Source organism: Pongo abelii, chromosome 4, assembly GCF_028885655.2.
Source record: "Pongo abelii isolate AG06213 chromosome 4, NHGRI_mPonAbe1-v2.0_pri, whole genome shotgun sequence".
NCBI classification, from domain to species: domain Eukaryota; kingdom Metazoa; phylum Chordata; class Mammalia; order Primates; family Hominidae; genus Pongo; species Pongo abelii.
Genome location: NC_071989.2, coordinates 177,602,501 through 177,625,180, shown reverse-complemented (window position 1 = coordinate 177,625,180; position 22,680 = coordinate 177,602,501). Strand labels below are relative to the sequence as shown.

General features: G+C 43.9%; 1 protein-coding gene across 2 annotated transcripts in view; it reads left to right on the top strand.

The window, feature by feature from the left end:
• The window catches only part of SLIT3 (slit guidance ligand 3), a 634,924-nt gene that overhangs the window by 549,326 nt on the left and 62,918 nt on the right, over positions 1–22,680 (top strand). For both annotated transcript variants that reach the window (XM_024247052.3, XM_054556205.2), the window contains 2 exons: positions 103–266; positions 1,307–1,439. In XM_024247052.3, the coding sequence (XP_024102820.1) occupies positions 103–266; positions 1,307–1,439 (297 nt within the window). The remainder of the gene's footprint in view (positions 1–102; positions 267–1,306; positions 1,440–22,680) is intronic.

Genomic DNA, 22,680 nt, shown 5'->3' with positions numbered 1-22,680 from the left:
ACCTTCTCCTTCCCGGCTGGGAGAGCTGGGATCTGGGCAGCAGATCCCATGGCCGCTCCCACAGTAGAAGGGTGGAAGCTAAGCACCCTTCTCTCTTCCTAGAAACCTCCTTTCCAACCCCTTCAACTGCAACTGCCACCTGGCCTGGCTCGGCAAGTGGTTGAGGAAGAGGCGGATCGTCAGTGGGAACCCTAGGTGCCAGAAGCCGTTTTTCCTCAAGGAGATTCCCATCCAGGATGTGGCCATCCAGGACTTCACCTGTGACGGTGAGAAGGCTGGGGGTCAAGGGCTGCGGGGAAGGCCCTGGGAAGGCAAGGAAGATGGCAAAGATGCAGGATCAGATACTCCCTGAGATCCAGTTCCACTTTGCTTTGGGCACGCAGCTGGAGCTCTGGAGAGCTCTGCAGATCTGCTGCTAGCCCACATGGCTCCTTCATGCAAATTAAGAAAAGGTGCCCATTTCAGAAGTCATTTTACTTCTATCAGTTAGAAATCTGTCATAATATATTGATTTCATTAAGACAAGACACCTGCCCATTAAAACAAGATACTGCCATCTGTGAGAATACTGTTGTACCAAATATACTAATCTATCATGTCCACAGTGAGATTTGGTGCCCCTTAAATGATATGGCACCCTTGTGGAGTGCACAACCTATACAACTGTACATGGGAGCCCTGGCCTCAGTCTTCCTGTCTGCATCATGATGAGACTCAGAGTATGCACTCATGAGAAACAGACTTCAAGAAAAGTCTTGTCACTGGCTGGGGATATGGATATCTGAGGCTTTGGTTCTCAGGATCCCAGAGGGCATATTTATTTTCATAAATTCAAGCCAGTACAGTTCTTTACTTGATCAACTTTGGGTTATCTAGAGACAGATAATTAACTGAGATTAAGGCATAATGGAGGCTTGGGACATACTCACCACCCTGGAGGGACTGTGTAGTTGTGGGAGCAGAGAAAGAAAGGAGAAAGAGGAAGGGAAAAGACAAGGCTCTGCCCCCCTCCCGCTGACCACTCCTTCAATCAATTGGGCTCATTCCTGATATGGTTAACGGTGACCTCTTTCCTGTTACTCTTGCTGAGCCTCCTTGATGGTCTTCATCTTATGTCAAATGAGGTAAAAGGTAGGTGACACCCGCCAACCAAGGATGAGACCAGCAGGTACCCTATTCCTGGTTCTAGAACACAGCAGGGACAGGGGACAACTTGTCTTTGCGGAGAACACGCAGCCTTGCTCACTGGCTCCCCCTAGCGGGTCTTATCTCCCACAACCCTCACCCTCTCTGGGGCTCTCCACAGGCAACGACGAGAGTAGCTGCCAGCTTAGCCCGCGCTGCCCGGAGCAGTGCACCTGTATGGAGACAGTGGTGCGATGCAGCAACAAGGGGCTCCGCGCCCTCCCCAAAGGCATGCCCAAGGATGTGACCGAGCTGTAAGTACCCCCAGCTGCCTCCAAGCACCCTGTCATCTCAACCACCAGCAGCATCCTCCATACTTTACCCCAGAATCTCAAGCAAGGCAACATGGCGAAACTGCCCTGGGGAGACCCTACTTGAATGGATCCCAGCAAGATGGCAGTGGAGCCCTCACCAAGATGGCAGCCATGGGCTTTGACAAGGGCACAGGAAACACGGCTCCCCCAGTGCCTCTGCCTGGCAGAGGAGGAGTCTCTGACCCTGTAATTCCTAAAGATACCCTGAATATAAGTGGGAGGGTTATTGCCTCATTTTCCTTTTCACCCCTGAAACCCCTGCTCTGTACACCCTCTTCCTAAGACTCTTCAGCAGTCTCTTAGTCTGATCCCGGCAGCAGTGCAGGATAATTGTGAAAACATTGTCCAGCGGGCACTGTGGCTTACAAAGCACTTTTCTGAATAGGATCCTATTCCAAGTTCAAACAGCCCTGTCAAGCATGCGGCCCCATTTTACAGATGAGGTCTTAGCTCTGAGTCCCATTCATTCTCAGAACAGGAGCTTTCTTATTCCACAGCCGGAGCTCCTGCCACTGACTCCTCAGGTCCCGTTTCTGCACCAGAAACTCCCAGCTCAACGAAAAAGGTGTTAGCCTCTTCCTGTAGGGCTCTTAATATTATGGAGAAAATGCTATTTCTGCCCCCTAGGAAAGCACAGACAGAAGGACAAGGCACGGTCCCCCAGTGAGGAGGCCTCTCTGGAATGCACCAAGAGCACTGCAGCTAGGACCAGAGGAGCACCACACACTCACACAACCAACACACACCATGTGCACACTCGCATCCATCCACTCCTTCACTCATCCACTCAACGCATATTGACCAGGTTTCTCGGGTATCAGGTACTCTGCTCACATTGAAGAGACAATGGCGAGCAAAATGGGTGTGACCCCTACACTCAAGGGGCTCGTGGCTTATTGAGGAAGGTAGACATTCACTCGATCATTGCAGATGCACATGCGAAGTGACAACTGTGAAAAATGCTACAAAAAGAGAGGTACAAGGTTGCTAGGACATGCAAAGTGAGAAGTGTGACAGAGACATGAAACTCTGAGAAAGCTGTCCTGGTGAAATGATGCTAGAGCCGCAATCTGAGGGGTGAGGGGCAGGTCACTAGGAGGGAGGAGGCGGTGCTCTGGCTGAAGTTGCTGCATAAGCAAAGGCCCTGTATGGGAGCAGGCTGAGCCCGGGAGGGGCAACAGAAACAGCCTAAGTGCCTGAGCAGCAACACACCCACAAACCCATACCACACACCACCACACCACACCACCACACCACACACCACACACCACCACACCCACACCACCACACTCACACACCACCACACACCACCACACACCACACACCACCACACCACACACCACACCACCACACCCACACCACCACACTCACACACCACCACACACCACCACACCACCACACCACACACCACACACCACCACACCACCACACTCACACACCACACACCACCACTCACACCACCACACACCACACACCACCACACTCACACACCACACCACACACCACCACACTCACACCACCACACTCACACACCACCACACCACCACACTCACACACCACACACCACCACACCACACACCACCACACTCACACACCACCACACACCACACACCACCACACCCACACCACCACACTCACACACCACACACCACCACACTCACACACCACACACCACCACACCACCACACCACACACCACCACACCCACACCACCACACTTACACACCACACACCACCACACCACACACCCACACCACACACCACCACACCACACACTACCACACCACCACCACCACACTCACACACCACCACACCACACGCCACACACCACACCACCACACCCACACCACCACACCACACACCACACACCACGACACCACACACCCACACCACCACACCCACACACCAAACTGACACACCACCACAACCACACCACCACACCATCACCACACCCACACAGCACCATACCCACACACCACCACACCACCACACCCACACACCACACCACCACACCCACACCACCACACCACACCCACACACATCTGATGCTTGACTTTGACATCTCTGTTGCCAGGCCCCATGCACATCCCCTTTTTGGGGCCAGGTTAGCACATACAGGCATACCTTGGAGATATTGTGGGTTCAGTTCCAGACCACCATAAAGCACAAACTGCAATAAAGTAAGTCACACAAATGTTTTGGTTTCCCAGTACATATCGAAGTTATGTTTATACTATACCGTAGTCTATTAAGTGTGCAATCTCATTGTGTTGGAAAAAAACCAATGTACCAATCTATGTACATACCTTAATTCAAAAATGCTTTATTGCTAAAAAATGCTAATGATCACCTGAGCCTCCAGCAAATTGTAATCTTTTTCCTAGTAGGGGGGGTCTTGTCTTGATGTTGATGGCTGCTATCTGATCAGGGTGGTAGTGGCCAACATTGGGTGGCTATGGCAATTTCTTAAAATAAGACAGTAGTGAGGTTTGTCACATCCATGGACTCTTTCTTCATGAAAGATTTCTCTGTAGTACACAATGCTGTTTAACATCATTTTCCCATAGCAGAAGTTCTTTTAAAATTGGAGTCAAGGTCAGGCACCGTGGCTCACACCTGTAATCCCAGCACTTTGGGAGGCCAAGGCAGGTGGATCACTTGAGGTCAGAAGTTCGAGACCAGCCTGGCCAACATGGTGAAACCCCATCTCTACTGAAAATACAAAAATTAGTGGGGCATGGTGGCACACACCTGTGATTCCAGCTACTGGGGAGGCTGAGATATGAGAATGGCTTGAACCTGGGAGGCAGAAGTTGCAGTGAGCCAAGATCGCACCACTGCACTCCAGCTTGGGCAATAAAGTGAGACTCTGTCTCAAAAAAAAAAAAAAATTGGAGTCAGTCCTCTCAAACCCTGCTACTACTTTATCAACTGAGGTTATATAATATTCTAAATCCTTTGTTGTCATTTCAACAACGTTCATAGCATCTTCACCAAAAGTAGATTCCATTTCAAGAAACCAATTTCTTTCCTCATCTATAAGAAGCAACTCCTTATCTGCTCAAGTTTTAGCCTGAGATTGCAGCAATCCAGTCACATCTTCAGGCTCCACTTCTAATTGTAGTTCTCACTATTTTCACCATATCTGCAGCTACTTCCTCCACTGAAGTCTTGAACCCCTCAAGGTCATCCATATGGTTGGAATCAACTTCTTCCAAACTCCTATTAATGTTGCAGTTTTGACCTCCTACCGTGAATCACAAATGTTCAAATGGCATCTAGAACAGTGAATCCTCTCCAAAAGCTTTTCAGTTTACTTTGCCCAAATCCATCAAAGGAATCACTATCTATGGCAGTTATGGCCTTACAAAATATATTTCTTAAATAATAAGACTTGAAAGTTGAAATTACTCCTTGATCCATGGGCTGCAGAATGGATATTATGTTAGCAGACATGAAAACAACATTAATTTGTGTGTACATCTCCATGAGAGCTCTTAGATGACCAGCTACATTGTCAGTGAGCAGTAATATTTTGAAAGAAATCTTTATGTTTGTGCAGCAGGTCTCAACAATGGGCTTGAAATATTCAGTAAAGTATGCCATAAACAGAAGTGCCATCATCCAGTCTTTGTTGCTATATTTCTAGAGCACAGGCAGAGTAGATTTAGCATAATAAAAGCCCTAGGATTTTCAAAATGGTAAATGAGTATTGGCTTCAACTTCAGGTCACCATCAGCAGTGGCCCCTAACAAGAGAGTCAGCCTGCCCTTTGAAGCTTTGAAACCAGGCATTGACTTCTCCTCTCTATCTGTGAAAGTCTTAGATGGCAACTTCTTTTAATAAAAGGCTATTTTGTCTCCACAGAAGATCTGTTGTTTAATGTGGCCACCTTCATCAATTATCTTAGCTAGATCATCTGGGTAACTTGCTACAGCTTCTCCGTCAGCACTTGCTGCTTGACTTTACACTTCCCTGTTATGAAGATAGCTTCTTTTGTTTTGTTTTGTTTTGTTTTGTTTTGAGATGGAGTCTCGCTCTTTCACCCAGGCTGGAGTGCCGTGGCGCAATCTTGGCTCACTGCAAGCTCCACCTCCCAGGTTAATGCCATTCTCCTGCCTCAGCCTCCCCCGTAGCTGGGACTACAGGAGCCCGCCACCACACCCGGCTAATTTTTTGTATTTTTAGTGGAGACAGGGTTTCACCATGTTAGCCAGGATGGTCTCGATCTCCTGACCTCGTGATCCACCCACCCCGGCCTCCCAGAGTGCTGGGATTACAGGCGTGAGCCGCTGCGCCCAGCCGGCTTCTTTTCTTAAACCTCATGAACCAACTATTGCTAGCTTCAAACTTTTCTTCTGCAGTTTTCTCACCTCTGTCAGCCTTCACAGAATTAAGGAGAGTTAGGGCCTTGCTCTGGATTAGGCTTTGGCTTAAGGGAATGTTTGGCTGGTTTGATTTTTCTATCCAGACTGCTAAAAGTTTTTGCCTATCAGCAATAAGTCTTTCTCATCATTCATGTGTACATTGGACTAGCACTCTTAATTTTCTTCAAGAACTTTTTATTTGCATTCATAACTTGGCTATTTGGTCCAAGAGGCCTAGCTTTGATCCGTCTTAGTTTTTGATATGTCTTCCTCACTAAACTCCATCATTTCTATCTTTTGATTTAAAGTGAGAGATGTGTGATTCTTAGAGGCCATTGTAGGGTTATTAGTTGGCCCAATTTCAATATTGTACTGTGTCTCAGGAAACAGGGAGGTCCGAGGAGAGGGAGACAGGGAACAGCTAGTTGGTAGAGCAGTCAGAGCACACACAACATTTATCAATTAAATTCATCATCTTTGATGGGCATGGTTCGTGGTGCCTCAAAACAATTACAAAAGACATCAAAGATCACTGATCACAGATCACCATAAAAGTATTATAATAATGAAAAAGTTTTAAATATTGTGAGAATTACCAAAATGTAACAGAGAGACATGAAGTCAGCCTATGCTGTTGGAAAAATGGCACTAATAGACTTGCTTGCGGCGGGGTTGCCATAAATCTTCAATTTTAAAAAAACGCAATATCTACAAAGTGCAATAAAGCAAAGTCCACAGTACTCTCAGATGTAAGTAACAGAACATGACCCAGACTCCTCCAGAGTTTCTTTGATCTGCCCTTCTAATAATGCCTCTGGGGACAGAACCTGAACATGCCAGTTTCTTAGACTAGCACATGGCGTGAACCTCCAGGGTTCATGCCATTCTCCTGGCTTAGCCTCTCCAGTAGCTGGGACTACAGGCGCACGCCACCACGCCCAGCTAATTTTTGTATTTTTTTTTTATTTTAGTAGAGACAGTGTTTCACCCTGTTGGCCAGGATAGTCTCGATCTCTTGACCTCGGGATCTGCCCACCTCAGCCTCCCAAAGTGCTGGGATAACAGACACATTCTGACAGTATCATTGCAGTACCTGCATCCAGCCCTAGAGCCTGGTATCTTCCAGTGCATTCTTCAGTTATCTGAGTTGATAAATTCTCTTTATGCTTAAGGTGGTTTGAGCTGATTTTCTTCCTCTTTGCCCAGGAGGACAGCTAGTATACCACTTCATAAGCTAGCTGTGAGGATTAAAAGACCGGATGCCAGTGGTTCAGAAGCACTCAGTCACATTAGCTATGATGATTGTTATCATTGTCATGACTCCTCCTCTATGTTTTTGAGTGGATTTTGGGGCCAGTCCTCTGGGAGTTACCCACATAGGGTGGAAGCCTGAAAGTGTGCAGCTTGTATGTCTCAAAGGCCATGGTGAGTCCTGTGACCTGATTCCAGGACTGCAGAGGAGACATTGCATTTTGGCAGAGCGGTCAGCACCTGTCCCCTTTCTCTCTGCATCTTCCATTTCACCCACTCCTCAATTCCCATCAGAGGCCTCTCTGGGTGAGGAAGAAAACACCTCATTTTTACACAGGCCAGCTCCCTCCAGTCTGAAATGGGTGCAGATAAAAACAGATGCTAGCCTGCGATGGGGAAGCAGGTAGATTGTGGTAGAAAGAGCACTGGGCTAGGAGCCCAGAGGTGAATCCCAGCCTTGGTTCTGCCTGTGCCTTGGGGCTACTCAGCAGCATCTCTTCCCACTCCTGCCCCCAGAAGCCACATTGCAGCCACACTTGTAGCTTCTTGTGATTCCCCCAGTGCATATGCCTTTCCTGACTTCAGGGCCTCTGTCCAGGGCATTTATATTCTCCTGGCCTAGAATGTTCTTCTCTCCCATCCCTACTTAGGTAACCCCCTCTGGTTTCTCAGTCTCAGTCCTGGAAGCACAAGTTAAGAGGAGTGATTCTGAAAGCAAATAGTCTTGGGTTTAAATTCCAATTTTACTACCTACTGATTACATCATTTTGGGCAAGTTACTTAATCTCATTCAGCCTCTATTTACTGATCTGTGAAATGGGGATAACAGCGGTATATCCTTCACAAGGTAGAGGGTGACTAAGATAACATAACTAAAGCACTTAGCCCTTTGTGCAGCGCATAGCCACGGTTTGATGAATGTCAGTGGTGATTATTAACCTTCCTTTCAGAAAGCCTTTTGAGTGGCTAAGACTAGGTTACATGCCTCTCACTTGCATCCCCATGGCTCTTCTCTCAGGTGTCACTCTGCATTGTAGTTGGTTATTTACTTATTTCCCCTTCTAGACCAAGAGCTCCCTGAGGGCAGCAATTGTGTCTCATTCACTGTTTGTTTTCTTTCCCCCTCCAGAGTTAAGCACAGCAACTAACCCGTAGCAGGTATTCAGGAAAGGATGAATAAGACAATGATCTTGAACAAGTCACTAAACCTCTCTGAATCTGTCTTGTCTTCTTTTTTATTTTTTTGTTTTTATTTTTTTTTGAGACTGAGTCTTGCTCTGTCGCCCAGGCTGGAGTGCAGTGGGGTGATCTCTGCTCACTGCAAGCTCCGCCTCCCGGGTTCACACCATTCTCCTGCCTCAGCCTCCCAAGTAGCTGGGACTATAGGCGCCTGCCACCATGCCCGGCTAATTTTTTGTATTTTTTAGTAGAGACGGGGTTTCACCATGTTAACCAGGATGGTCTCAATCTCCTGACCTCGTTATCCGCCTGCCTCAGCCTCCCAAAGTGCTGGGATTACAGGCGTGAGCCACCGTGTCTGGCTGCACATGGATTCTTGAGTGTGTGTTGTGGCTCCAGGCATTTCCCAATGCTCAGAGAAACTGAAACTAGGGCTGCCAGCCCAAGGGAAGGAAGGGAGGTCTTGACAGTTGCTAAAAAGTTAATGTCCACCGTGAGTTTGATTGAGCTGGGGTCATGCCCTTGAAGTTCTGTGTATACAAATGCCCCTGCGTGCAGTGAGTTCCTGCCCTTCCCTTGGACCGGGCTGTGCCACGGGATGGGGCTGCAGAGAATGACCCAGTTATACTCTCCTTCCTGGGCCAATTGAGTGCCAAGTGGCACATGTCAAAGGACAGAAATGCCATGACAATAGCTCATGAATGCTTTTCCCCAAAGCTCATGGAACAAAAACTGAAATAACAAAGATAATTGGATGCAATTATAAAGTAAACTTCAGCACTTTGGGAGGAGACCTGATTTTCTGCTTAGGAAATGGTATCACTTCCCTCGGCCAGGCATGGCTTCCAAAGTGCACCGAGGAAGGCAGCCCTCACTTCTTTCCCCAAACCGTCTTCCTGGGGTGGAGGGTGGGGGGTAAGCAGGAGAATGAGTGTCAAAGAAAGTGAAAGCTGGCAGACCCGGAGAATTATGGCTGGGAGCCTCTGGTTCAGGGACATTGGCTGATTCCAGATCCAGGGTTTCCAATGCAAGCTTTCCAGCTCCCTCGGGTATCATTAGTTATCTCAGGCAGAGCTGTCAGCTTACAAAACAAAATTAAGTTTAATTCACCAAGAAAAAGCAAAAACAAAGTTGCCCAGCATTTCTCTAAAGGGCAGAGTGGGAGAGTCTGTTGCAAGCATGCAAGACCCCAGCAATGCCATCTGAGCAGGAGGTGATTTTTTTCTCCAGTCATCTCTCTGGTAACCCTCACTGGCCCTTCTCTCACAATCTCCTTTCAATTCTACCCTGGGTGAGTCAAGCCAAACTGAGCCTCATTCCCACATTCAGTCTTGCAAGTGCTCTTTGAAGTAGGGCTACAGTACCACTTGCCCTCTTTGTCTGACCCCAAATCCTGTGCTCATGCCCATTCCACCAGAGGCTCTTCAATGTTTAGGTCTCAGGACTCCTTTATGCTTTCCAGAAGCATCCAGGACTCCAAGAACCTGTGTTTATGTGGGTTATAGCTATTGATATTGATCATATTACTAACACTGAGAAAATGTTAAAATATGCATTAATTCCATTTAAAAGTAACAATTATATACCCATGACAAGTTTATATAAAAAGCACATTTTTAAGACAAACCAAAAGAAATGCAGGTGAGAAGAGTTTCATTGTTTTATATTTTTGTAAATCTGTTTAATATCTAGCTTCCTAGAAGACAGCTCAATTTTCATATCTGCTTCACCATTCACTTTGTTGTGGTATGCTTTTTGGGTGAAGGATAAGAAATCCGGCTTCACACAGAAATGTATTTGAAAAGGGAGGAGCCGGGTGCAGTGGCTCACGCCTGTAATCCCAGCACTTTGGGAGGCCGAGGCGGGTGGATCAGCTGAGGTTGGGAGTTCGAGACCAGCCTAACCAAAATGGAGAAACCCCGTCTCTACTGAAAATACAAAATTAGCCAGACGTGGTTGTGGGCGCCTGTAATCCCAGCTACTTGGGAGAGTGAGGCTGAAGAATTGCTTGAAGCCGGGAGGCAGAGGTTGCAGTGAGACGAGATTGTGCCATTGCACTCCAGCCTGGGTGACAGAGTGAGACTCTGTCTCAAAAAAGAAAAAAAAAGAATAAAAGAAAAAGGGAGGAAAACTTTAATAGTCTTTTCAGATAATTATGGGTGTTCTTCTTTGATAAAGACCAAAGCTCAACAAGTGGCATTTTCTTAAAGGCTAGTTGTAGTGTGGAACTGCACCCGTACCAGTGAACCTTTGGTCCTCTGTTACGTAACTCTACCGATCTGTCTTACACTTTGAATGGAACTTTCCCCATGCACGGTCTTGTAATATCATGTGTTGGTCAATGGAAGAATATCAGTTCATTGAGTTATGCAGATCTTCCAAATGCTAACACATTTCATTATACAATATATTTTTAAAATAATGTCCTTTGATATCACCGCTGATCTCATCAGAAAAGTCTTTAAGTGAGGGAAAGTTGTTAAGCTCAATGTGGCAGTGAAAAGTTTTCCAAAATTTTAATTTTTACTTGGAAGCACGAATTTATCATTGGCAACAAATACTGTGAGTTGCTTTCTCTTTTTTTTTTTTTTTTTTGAGATGGGAGTCTTGCTCTTTCACCCAGGCCAGACTGCAGTGGTGCAATCTCGGCTCACTGCAAGCCCTGCCTCCCGGGTTCACGCCATTCTCCTGCCTCAGCCTCCTGAGTAGCTGGGACTACAGGCGCACACCACCACGCCCGGCTAATTTTTTGTATTTTTAGTAGAGACGGGGTTTCACTGTATTAGCCAGGATGGTCTCGATCTCCTGACCTTGTGATCCACCTGCCTCGGCCTCCCAAAGTGCTGGGATTACAGGCATGAGCCACTGCGCCCGGCCTGTGAGTTGCTTTTTTTAAAGTTATGGGCTTACTTTGTTCATTTTCAAGAAATTATCTACTAAATAGCCATGTCCGAATAATGAGTTTGCCAGTCTTTCTTTTAGGTAAAAACAGTGTTCCATGAAAAAATGTAAAAGCCAGCTAGTTCAGCTTGCAACTCAATTACACAGGTACTTTTCTCTAGACAACCAACGTGCTGTGTGTGTGTACATCTCCCATTTTGTCATACGGGACATTAAAGGAATGTGTGCTCAAGAGTTGAATGTTAATACAAACAATAATTCTTGATACTTCATCAAGGGCATTCCTGGTTTTTGTAAAACCTGTAAGTGCACAGAGGTGAAGAATACAGTGACCGCCAGTTTCATTTGGTAGCGATGTCCTGATTCATGCTGAGGTGCCAGTAGTTTTACCCTCCACTAATTTTGTACCATCAATGCAAATGTCAACACAGGGCAAAAGGAAAATAACATTTTAGCCTTATTGTAAATATAGTTTTGGCCTCATAGACCCTGAAAAAGCCTCAGGGACTCCCAGGGGTCTATGGATGACACTTTGAGAACCACTCTGGTCATTACACATTGGCGAGCAACGGATAGAGAGAGAGAACTGCTCTAAGTCAGCACGAAGTTCCTAATTTAAAAGGCAAGCTTACAGAATCTTATGGAAAGCAGGACAGAAGCAAATACAGGACATCTCAGCCCTCAAAGTCACCAGAATACTCTCTGTGAAGGTAGGGCCTCACTGCCTTCAGAAAGTACAATTATTGCCGTGCAACTGTCCTTTTAAATTCAAGCTTACCTCACTATTTTAGAACTGAAACCTAAAAATCTGCTTGCTTCCATTTATGGAAATGTTTACAAACATCAGGTTTCCTGGTTCTGGAAACAAATTCTGCAAAGCCTACATCTTCATAACGGTTAGAGAAGAAATGCAGAATCCAGTGCTGGTGAACAGTTTTCCCCCATATCCACCCATGGTTAATATCCATGATGTTTAGACATACATTTTTGGTCTAACGACAATGAGCATGGATTTGTTGTCCTATAACTTGATATCCCAAGGAAAAGAGGGGGGAAGGATGACATAGCTCTAGGCACAACTATTGGAAGAAAGGATTTGTATTAGGATGTGGGGTCTGAGAACATCGTGGGAAGCAGGCTGGCAGTGTGCATATGCATGAGTGTGTGCACGCACACACACAGCACTGACAGGAGACAGGAAAAGGATGGGGCTCAGCCAGGAGGTAGGAGGGCACGGGGCTGAGATGCAAGTCTCTGAGAGTGAGTGTGGCAAGAGATGATGACAAGAATGCACTGGTTGAAGAAGCAAGAAGGACCTGCCCTGGCACTGTGTGGGTTCCAAGGAGTTAGGGGATGGAGGTCTGGGGTCCAGAAAGCTCAGTGGCACTTGGTCCTCATCCATAGTTTTATTGGGGGAGACATGCAGGCAGGAGAAGGCAGAGTGTGACGCAGCAGGTGACAAGCACAAGGGAGTGGCTCAGGCAATATGTGCTCTGGGAAGGGAGGAATCCAGGAAATTCTGCCCACCTGGCCTTTAAGAAAGCAAGCAAGAATGTCCTGTCGATGCTACAAACCACCACAGCCACCATTTGTAGAGCATTTACTGTGTACCAGGTGCTGTGCTGGGTTTTCTTAATAGGTAATCTCACTTCACCCTGCTAACAACTCTTCAAGGCAAGTGTCATTATTCCCATTTTGCAGATAAGATAACTGGAACTACTGAAGGTTGAATAATTTTTGATGATCACACTGCCAATAAGCAGCAGAGTATAGACTCAAGCCCAGGTCCATCTGACCCCAAGTCCTCCCTGTGGCAGAAACCCAAGTCCCTATGTGTTCTGCCCAGTGGCCTGGCTTGCTGGGGACTTAAATGGGTCCTCTTGAAAACTGACATCTGCATTGCAGCAGGGAGAAGGCAAGCGCAGGCACCCTGCCATGAGGCTATAGGTACCTGTCAGTGGTTCTGGCTATGTCCATCCTGACAGCTGGGCCTTCTCTAGCAAGGCCAGCTGCTGCCCAAGAAGAGCCTGCTGCATTTTATATCCCCCACACTCCCCAGAGCACTTAATAGAACAACTGCCCAGCACTGACTACATCCTTGACATTCTCTGGCCCAGGGAGAGAGACTGAAATGTGCCTCCAGCCAGCTGGAGGGGTTGATCACATCTTTGGAGAGTGGGCCAGCTCTGGGCACAGCAGCACTTATGAGTCCTGGCACGGGCCCTGGCCCAGAGAAGACCTCAGCAGATGGCACCAGTAGAGGACACTTCTCTGCACTATTGGACAGTGACAGCCATCTATGGGAGGGGCCGTGGGTGGCCTGAGCACAGGCAGAGAGCCGAGAAGGCTCCCTTCCGTTCATTGAGTTCATTGTGCCACACACTGTGGTAGTAGCTGAAGGTACAGTGGCTACCATGACAGATAAGATCCCTTTTCTCAGAAACTTAGAGTAGGGGAGAAGACAGTAAGAAAACTGACCAGAAGATCAGGCATTTCACACCGGGAGTAGAGGGGGATTTCCCAGGAAAGTAAAGGAGGGAAACAGAGTAGAAAGAAGATGTTTTATGAAGACCTCAATGTGGAAAGATCTTAAATTCAAGAAACCAAGAAGGCTGTGAGATGGAGCAAATAGGATGACAAAGAGGGTGATGTGTGCTGAAAGCTTGAGAAGGGATATGTAAGTTCTTGTAGGTATAGGGAGAGCTGACTCCAAGAGAAATGCAGGAATCTAGGAAGAATTTTAAGTGGCATGATCCAATTCTCATTTTAGAAATACTACCCTGGAAGAAGAAGAAAATGAACAGCAAGAGGAACATTATCTTTCAATAAGCTACATGTATTATTGGATGGAGATATGTGTGTGTGTGTGTGTCTGTGTGTGCGTATCTGTCTATACGTATGTGCGTGTGTATGGATATTTAAAATGTGTTGGCCACCAATGTGTCAGGTACTGCTCTGAGAACTGTTCACAGAGACTCAAATTTAATCCTCAGAATCACATCAAGGTGGTGATTATTATAAGCTTTGTTTTACAGGTGACTAAATGTAAGCTCAAAGAGGTTAAGTACTTCGCCCAAGGTCACACAGCTCTTAGATAGTAGAGCCAGGATGTGAGCCTCAGCTGCCTGACCCCTGAGCTGCCCCCACATCACTCCAGGACTCTAGTGGAAATTCTGGCCTGTAGTAGAGTCTCTGGGAAGGTGGCTTCCCTCCCTCTCCATTAACATTCAGCTGGTCTGAGTTCTTTGTGGGGCATCAGTCAGCACCACAAAGCTCCAAACAGGAATGGGGAACACCCATTCACAGAGATCTGTGTGGAGTTTCATGCAAGGCAGATGTGTCCTTGTGTGTTTGCACTGGGGCTGAAACAGAGCATTTAAATGCAGGTCAAATGCAAAGGTTGACCTGCCAGAAACACTCTGGCATTTCTAAGGCTGGTGGGGCAAGAGGGCAGTCTCCTGAAAGGGTCCCTCTGGGAGCCTGGGCTGTAGGCTACAGACAACTTTGGAGTTCAGAGTTTTCATGAAGGGCTTGCTACAAAGAGAGCTCTCCCCACCACTGCATCTGCATTTCTGATGTGAAAGCTTTGATTCTGAGTCTTCTGAGCTGTGCTGCCAGGTCTCTGGGGACATTCTGCACTGAAAGCAACTTCTGTTTGGCTCCATCATGCCAAACGCAGCTCTCCCTGAGGAGTTCAGGGGTTTTCATCACACAGATGTTGTTTCCTGAGCATCTACTGTTGCCAGGCAGAGTGCGAGAATGCTGTGGTGAGCCAAGCAGACATGGTTCTGCTGACGTTAATTACAGAATCACACGAAAGATGTCACCATGGGGGTCAAATGCTATGATGAAAAGACAGCCAATGCTCTGGCTGTCTTATATAACTTTAGGCCAAAAGGACTTAATAGACATTTACAGAAATTCTACCCAACAACTACAGAATATACATTCTTTTCACCAGCACATGGAACATTCTATAATATCACCAGCACATGGAACAACCTGTAATATCACTGGTAGGTGTGGGAACTGATATTGGAGAAGTAATGCTAGAGCTGAGATCCATGCATCTGTAGGAGTTAACCTGGCAAGGAGGGAGAAGAGACTCTAGTGTGTACAAAGACCTGCCCCCCACCAGAGGGGATGGGGCATTTTAGGAAGGTTAAGGCCAGTGGAGTTGGAACCAGAGGTCAAGGGAAAGTCTGATAAAAGATGAACCAAAGACAGGAGGCAGGGCTCTAACAGTTAATTTCCTGTCTCAACTGGGTAGGCTGTGGTGCTCGGTTGTTTGGTCACACACTTGGTCTAGATGTTGCTGTGAAGGTATTTTTTAAATGCAATTAATATCTACAGTGAGTTGACTTTTTAAACAATATATTTAGGAGGTACAAGTACAGGTTTCTTATATGCATATATTGTGTTGTGGTCAAGTCTGGGCTTTTAGTGTACCCATCACCCAAATACTGAACATTGTGCCCGACAGGTAGTTTTTCAGCCTTCACCACCCTCCCACCTTTTATAGTCTCCAGTGTCCATTATTCTACTTGGTATGTCCATATGTACCCATTGTCAAGCTCCCACTCATAAGCAAGAACATGTAGTATTTGACTTTCTGTTTATGAGTCATTTCACTGAGGATAATGGCCTCCAGTTCCATCCACATTGCTGCAAAAGACAGGATTTCATTCTTATTTATGGCTGAGTAGTATTCCATATATATAGATATTCCACATTTTCTTTTTTTTTAATTTTTTTTTTATTTTAAGTTCCGGGATACATGTGCAGAATGTGCAGGTTTGTTATGAAGGTATGCATGTGCCATGGTGGTTTGCTGCACGTAACAACGCATCATCTAGGTTTTAAGCCCTGCATGCATTAGGTATTTTTCCTAATGCTCTCCCTTCCCTTGCCCCCCAACCCTGGACAGGCCATGGTGTGTGTTGTTCCCCTCCTTGTGTCCATGAATATACACCACATTTTCTTTATCCAATCCTCTGTTGATGGACATTGAGGTTGATTCCTTATCTTTGCTATCGTGAATAGTGCTGTGATAGACATACAAGTACAGGTGTCTTTTGGATGTAATTATTTATTTCTCTTTGGGTGTTTACCCAGTAGTGGCATTGCTGGATCAAATGGTAGTTCCATTTTTAGTTCTTTGAGAAATCACCATACTGTTTTCCATAAAGGCTGTACCAATTTACATCCCCACCAATAGCATATGAGCATTCCTTTTTCTCCACATTCTCACCAAAAATCTGTTTTTTTAGACTTTTTAATAATGGTCATTCTGCTGATGTGAGATGGTATCTCATTGTGGTTCTGATTTGCATTTTTCTGATGATTAGTGATGGTGAGCATTTTTTATATGTTTGCCCAATTGTATGTCTGTTTTTGAGAAATGTTTATTCATATCCTTTGCCCACTTTTTAATGGGTTTTTTTTTCTTGTCAAGTTCCTTATAGATTCTGGATATTAGACCTTTGTTTAGGCATAGTTTAAAAATATTTTTCCCATCCTGCAGGTTGTCTGTTTACTGTTGTTTCTTTTGCTGTGCAGAAGCTTTTTAGTCTAAGTCCCATTTTTATATTTTTTTTTACTACATTTGCTTTTGAGGACTTAGTCATAAATCCTTTGCCTAGGCCAATGTCCAAAAGAGTTTTTCCTAGGTTTTCTTCTAGGATTTTTATATTTTCGTGTTTTACATTTGGGCTTTTAATTCATTGTGAGTTAATTTTTGTATATGGTGAAAAGTATGGGTCCAGCTTCATTCTTCAGTATATGGCTATCCAATTTTCCCAGCATCATTTATTGAATAGGGTGTCATTTCCCCAGTGTATATTTTTGGCTTTGTTGAAGATCAGTTAGTTGTAGGAGTGTGGCTTTATTTCTGGGTTCTCTGTTCTGTACCATTGATTTATGTGTCTATTTTTATATCAGTACTGTGCTGTTTTGGTTACTATGGCCTTGTAATATAATTTGAAGTCAGGTAATATGATCCCTCCAGCTTTGTTCTTTTTGCTCAGGATTGCTTTGGCTATTTGGGCTCTTTTTTGGTTCCATATGAATTTTAGGATTTTTTTTCTAATTCTGTGAAAAATGACATTGATCATTTGGTAGGGATTGCAATGAATCTGTAGATTGCTTTGGGCAGTATGGTCATTTTAACAACGTTAGTTCTTCAAATCCATGAGCATGGGATGTTTTTCCATTTGTTTGTGTTGTCTACAATTTCTTTCATCAGTGTTTTGCAGTTCTTCTGATAGATATCTTTCACCTCCTTGGTGAAATATATTCCTAGGGTTTTGTTTTTGTTTTTGTTTTTGTCCTTGTCTTAGCTATTGTAAGTGGGATTGCCTTCTTGATTTGGTCCTTGACTAGATAGTTATTGGTGTTTAGGAATGCTACTGATTTCTAAACATTAATTTTGTAGCCTGAAACTTTACTGAATTCATTTATTAAGTCTCAGAGTTTTTTGGTCAAGTATTTAGTGTTTATTTTCTAGATATAAGATCATATCATCAGCAGAAATATTTGACTTCTTCTTTTCCAATTTGGATGCCTTTTGTTTCTCTTTGCTGATTGCTCTGGTGAGGACTTCCAATACTACGTTGAATAAGAGTGGTCAAAGTGGGTATTCTTGTCTTCTTCCAATTCTTAGAGGGAATCCTTTCAACTTTTCTCCATTAAGGATGATGTTGGCTGTGGGTTTGTTGTATATAGCCTTTATTATTTGAGGTATGTTCCTTGTATGCCTAGTTTGCTAAATTTTATCATGAAGGGATGCTGAATTTTATCAAATGCTTCTTCTGCATCTATTAAGATGATCATATGGTTTTTGTCCTTATTTCTGTTTATGTGATAAACCACATTTATTGATTTGCATATATTGAAGCATCCTTTCATTCCTGGAATAAATCACACCTGATCATGGTCTATTATCTTTTTGATGTGCTGTTGGATTCAATTTGCTAGTATTTTTTTCAGAATTTTTATGTCTATGTCCATTCAGGATGTTAGCCTGTAGTTTTCTTTTTTCATTGTGTCCTTGTCAGGTTTTAGTATTAGGGTGATACTGACCTCATAGAATGAGTAAGGGAGAATTACCTCCTCCTCAATTTTTTGAAATAGTTTCAGGAGGATTAATATTAGTTTTTTGTGTGCTTGTTAGAATTCAGCTATGAATCCATCTTTGGATTTATGGTCCTGGGCTTTTTGGTGGCAGTTTAGTGGGGGGTATTTTGTATTACTGATTCAGTCTCTCTACTTATTAGGGGTCTACTGTTCAAAAGTTATACTTATTCCTGGTTCAATTTCAGGAGGTTGCATGCTTACAGGAATTTGTCCATTTGCTCTAGATTTTCTAGTTTGTGATTGTATAGTTGTTCATAATAGTCTGATGATCTTTTGTATTTCTGAAATATCATTTGTAATGTCTCCTTTTTCATTTCTGATTGTATTTATTTGGATCTTCCCTCTTCTTTTCTTGGTTAGTTTAGCTAGTGATTTATCAATTTTGTTTATCTTTTGGAAGAACCAACTTTTTCTTTTGTTAATCTTTTGTATTGTTCTTTTGGTCCCCATTTCATTTAGTTCTGCTCTGATTTTTGTTATTTCTTTTCTGTTTCATTGTTCATACTAGAATCCTTAGTCTCACCATGATCTTTGTTATTTCTCTTCTGCTGCTAACTTTGGGTTTGTTTTGTTCTTCTTTTTCTAGTTTCTTGGGGTGTGATGTTAGGTTGTTAATTTGTGATCTTTCTACCTTTGTGATGTAGGCATTCAATGCTATTAAATTCCCTCTTAGCACTTCTTTTGCTGTATCCCATAGGTTTGGGTATGTTGTTTTTTCATTTTCATTCATTTGGATTTTTTTTAATTTTCATTTTAATTTCTTTGTTGACCCAGTGGTTGTTCAAGAGCATGCTGTTGAATTTCCATGTGTTTGGATAGTTTCAAAAGTTTGTCTTGATATTGATTTCTAGCCTTATGTCACCGTGATCTGAGAAAATACTTGATATAATTTCAGATTTTTTAATCTGTTAAGACTTGTTTTGTGGGCTAACTTGTGGTCTACCTTGGAGAATGTTCCATGTGCTGGTGAAAACAATGTATATTCTGTAGTTGTTGGGTAGAATTTCTGTAAATGTCTATTAAGTCCATTTGGCCTAAAGTCCAATTTAAGTCCAGTGTTTCTTTGTTGATTTTCTGTCTCAGTGATTTGTCTAGTGCTGTCGGTAGGGTGTTACCAAGACTCCACTATTATTGTATTGTCGTCTGTTTCTTTCATTAGGTCCAGTATTATTTGTTTTGTGTTATTTGAGTTCTCCAATGTTGGTTGTGTATGTATTTAGGATTATTACATCCTCTTGCTGAATTGTTCCCTTTGTCATTATATAATGACCTTTTTTGTCTTTTTTTACTGTTTTATGTGATATATCTTTTTTATCTAAGTGTAGCTACTCCTGCTCACTTTTGGTTTCTGTTTGTGTGGAATATCTTTTTCAACCCCTTTACTTTCAGTCTATTTGTGTCTTTATGGGAAGGATAAGTTTCTTGTAGGCAGGATATAGTTGGATCATGTTTCTTTATCCATTCTGACAATCTGTATCTTTTAGATGGAGCATTTAATCCATTTATATTCAGGGTTAGTATTGATATGTGAGGCTTTGTTCCTGTCATATTGTTGATTGTTTTCAGGTTGTTTTATAAATTCTTTGTTTCTTCCTTTTTCTGCCTTTGTGGTTTGGTGAAATTCTGTGGTGTTGCCATTTGATTCCTTTCTCTTCTTCCTTTGTATAATTGTTTTATATGAACTGTGAATTTTATATTTTCATGATTTTTTGTGATAGTGAATATCGACCTTTCATTTTCACATTTAAGACCTCATTGAACATTTCCTATAGGGTTGCTCTAGTGGTGGCAAATTCCCTTAGTATTTGCTTGTCAGGGAAGGACTTTATCCTTAATTTATAAAGCTTACTTTGGCAGAATACAAAATTCTGGGCTGACAGTTTTTTTTTTCTTTCAGCATTTTGAAAATGTCATCACATTTCTCTTCTAACCTGTAAGGTTTCTGTGAAAAGTCTTCTGTTAGTCTCAGGGGTTTCCTTTGTGTATAACTCCATGCTTTTCCCTTGCTAATTTTAAAATCCTTTATTTCACTTTTATGTTAAACATTCTGAATATAATATGCTATAGTGATATCCTTTTTGCAATGTATTTGCCTGAAGATTTCTGGGCCTCCTGTAAATGGGTGTCTAACTCTCTTGACAGACTTCGGAAATTTTCATCAATTACTTTCTCAAATATGTTTTCTAAACTTTTTGATCTCTTTTCCCCCTTGGTAATATCAACAATTCATAAGTTTGGTCACTTTATGTACTCTCACATATCTCAAAGCCTTTGTTCATTCTTTTTATTCTTTTTCCTTATTTTTGTCTGACTGGATTATTTCCAAAGACCTGTCTTCAAGTTCTGAGATTCTTTCTTCTGCTTGTTCTAGTCTATTATTGAAATTTTCTAATGTATTTTGTATTTCCTTCAATTAATTTTTTAGTTTCAGAATTTCTGAATTGGCTTTTTGTTTGTTTGTTTTTTTGAGACAGGGTCTAACTCTGTCACTCAAGCTGAAATGCAGTAGTGTGATCACAGCTCACTACAGCCTTGACCTTCCAGGCTCAAGCAATCCTCCCACCTCAGCCTCCCTAGTAGCTGGGACCACAGGCACATGCTACCTTGCCCAGCTAACTTTTTATTTTTTGTAAATACAGGGTCTCACTATGTTGCGCCGGCTGGTCTCAAATTCCTGGGCTCAAGCAATCCTCCCGCCGGCCTCCCAAAGTGCTAGAATTACAGGCCTGAGCCACTGCACCTGGGCTTTGGTTATTTTTTTAAAGATGTCTGTCTCCTTGGAAATTTCTTATTTATAGCCTAGATTGATTTTTTAATTTCTTTGTGTTGGTTTTCAGATTTCTCTTGCATCTCATTGAGCTTCTTTAAGAATAACATTTTGAATTCTTTACCTGGCATTTCAAGGAATTCTTTTTGATTGGGATCTGTTGCTGGACAATTGTGGTCCTTTGGTAGCATCATATTTCCCTGCTTTTTCATGTTTCCTGTGTCCTTCCTTGGATTCTGCACATCTGGTATAGCAGTCACTTGTTCTAATTGTTTGAAATTGCTTTTGTAGGGGAGAATTTTCTCTGAGGATATATATATATATGTTGTTGATTAAGATACTTCGGCTTTGATTTTGAGTGCCTGTGGTAGTGTGATCTTTGTATGAATTCCTCAGCAGGGCATAGGATCAGTGGTCTCTATAATCACATCCTCAGTGACTTAGGGTACCATTATTAGTTGAGGTGGTGGTGAAGTTTAGCTGGAGATTTACATGGAAACTCAGCCAGTCTTTGGGCCCCAGTAGTGGTAGCATAGAATGAGCAGCATAGAAGGTGGGAAGCCACTGTCAATCTCAGGTCAAACCCCTTCCCAGCAACTCCCTCGGATCTCCCTGGAGAAGAGATGCTCCCTGGACCAGTGCCTCTCTGCCTGTCCTGCTCATTCCTCCAGCTCCTGTCTCCAAGCTCCCCATAGCCACACTGTCCACAGAACACTTCCTGCAGGTGTGTGAATGATGGCCCAACAGTTTGTCCTCGCCTTCTTCAGCCTGCACAGAGCAGAGCCTCCCTGCCCAAAGGAATAAGCTGGACAAGTACCCCCTCCCAGTGTCTGCTCCTTCCCGCCAACAGCTGAGCCCCTGCCCCTGTTGGGGAATAGGGCAAGCATTCACTCAGAATGCAAATACCCTGCAGCCTTTCATGCAGGGAGAGCAGAGGGTGAGTACAGATGAGAGGCCTGAGGAAGCTCTGCAACACCAGCCTCTGCCCTTGTCTGCAGTCATGGCCTCTCATTGTGCTTTGAATAAAATAACCTCCAAGGCCTCAGCGTGATCTACCCTGTCTCCCACTGTCCTCTCCTGGCCCATGAGACTTCAGCCCCTCAGCCTGCCTTCTCTGCCTTGGAACTCAAGCTCTGGACTGTCCACAGGCTGCATTCTTGCCAGACTCTTCCACCTCCCCTGCTCTTTCCAAGTCTTCACCCTTTTCACCTACCAATCCTCATCTGAAAATATGTCCTCCTCAGCTGTGCATCTTTTTTTTTTTTTTTTTTTTTGAGATGGAGTCTCGCTCTGTTGCCCAGGCTAGAGTGCAGTGGCACCATCTCGGCTCACTGCCACCTTGGCCTTCTGGGTTCAAACGATTCTCCTGCCTCAGCCTCCCTAGTAGCTGGGACTACAGGCACGCACCACCACACCTAGCTAATTTTTGTATTTTTAGTAGAGACGGGGATTTGCCATGTTGGCCAGGTTGGTCTCAAACTCCTGACCTCAAGTGATCCACCCGCCTCAGCCTCCCTAAGTGTTGGGATTACAAGAGTGAGCCACCGTGCCCGGCCAGCATATTTCTTTTTTTTTTTTTTTTT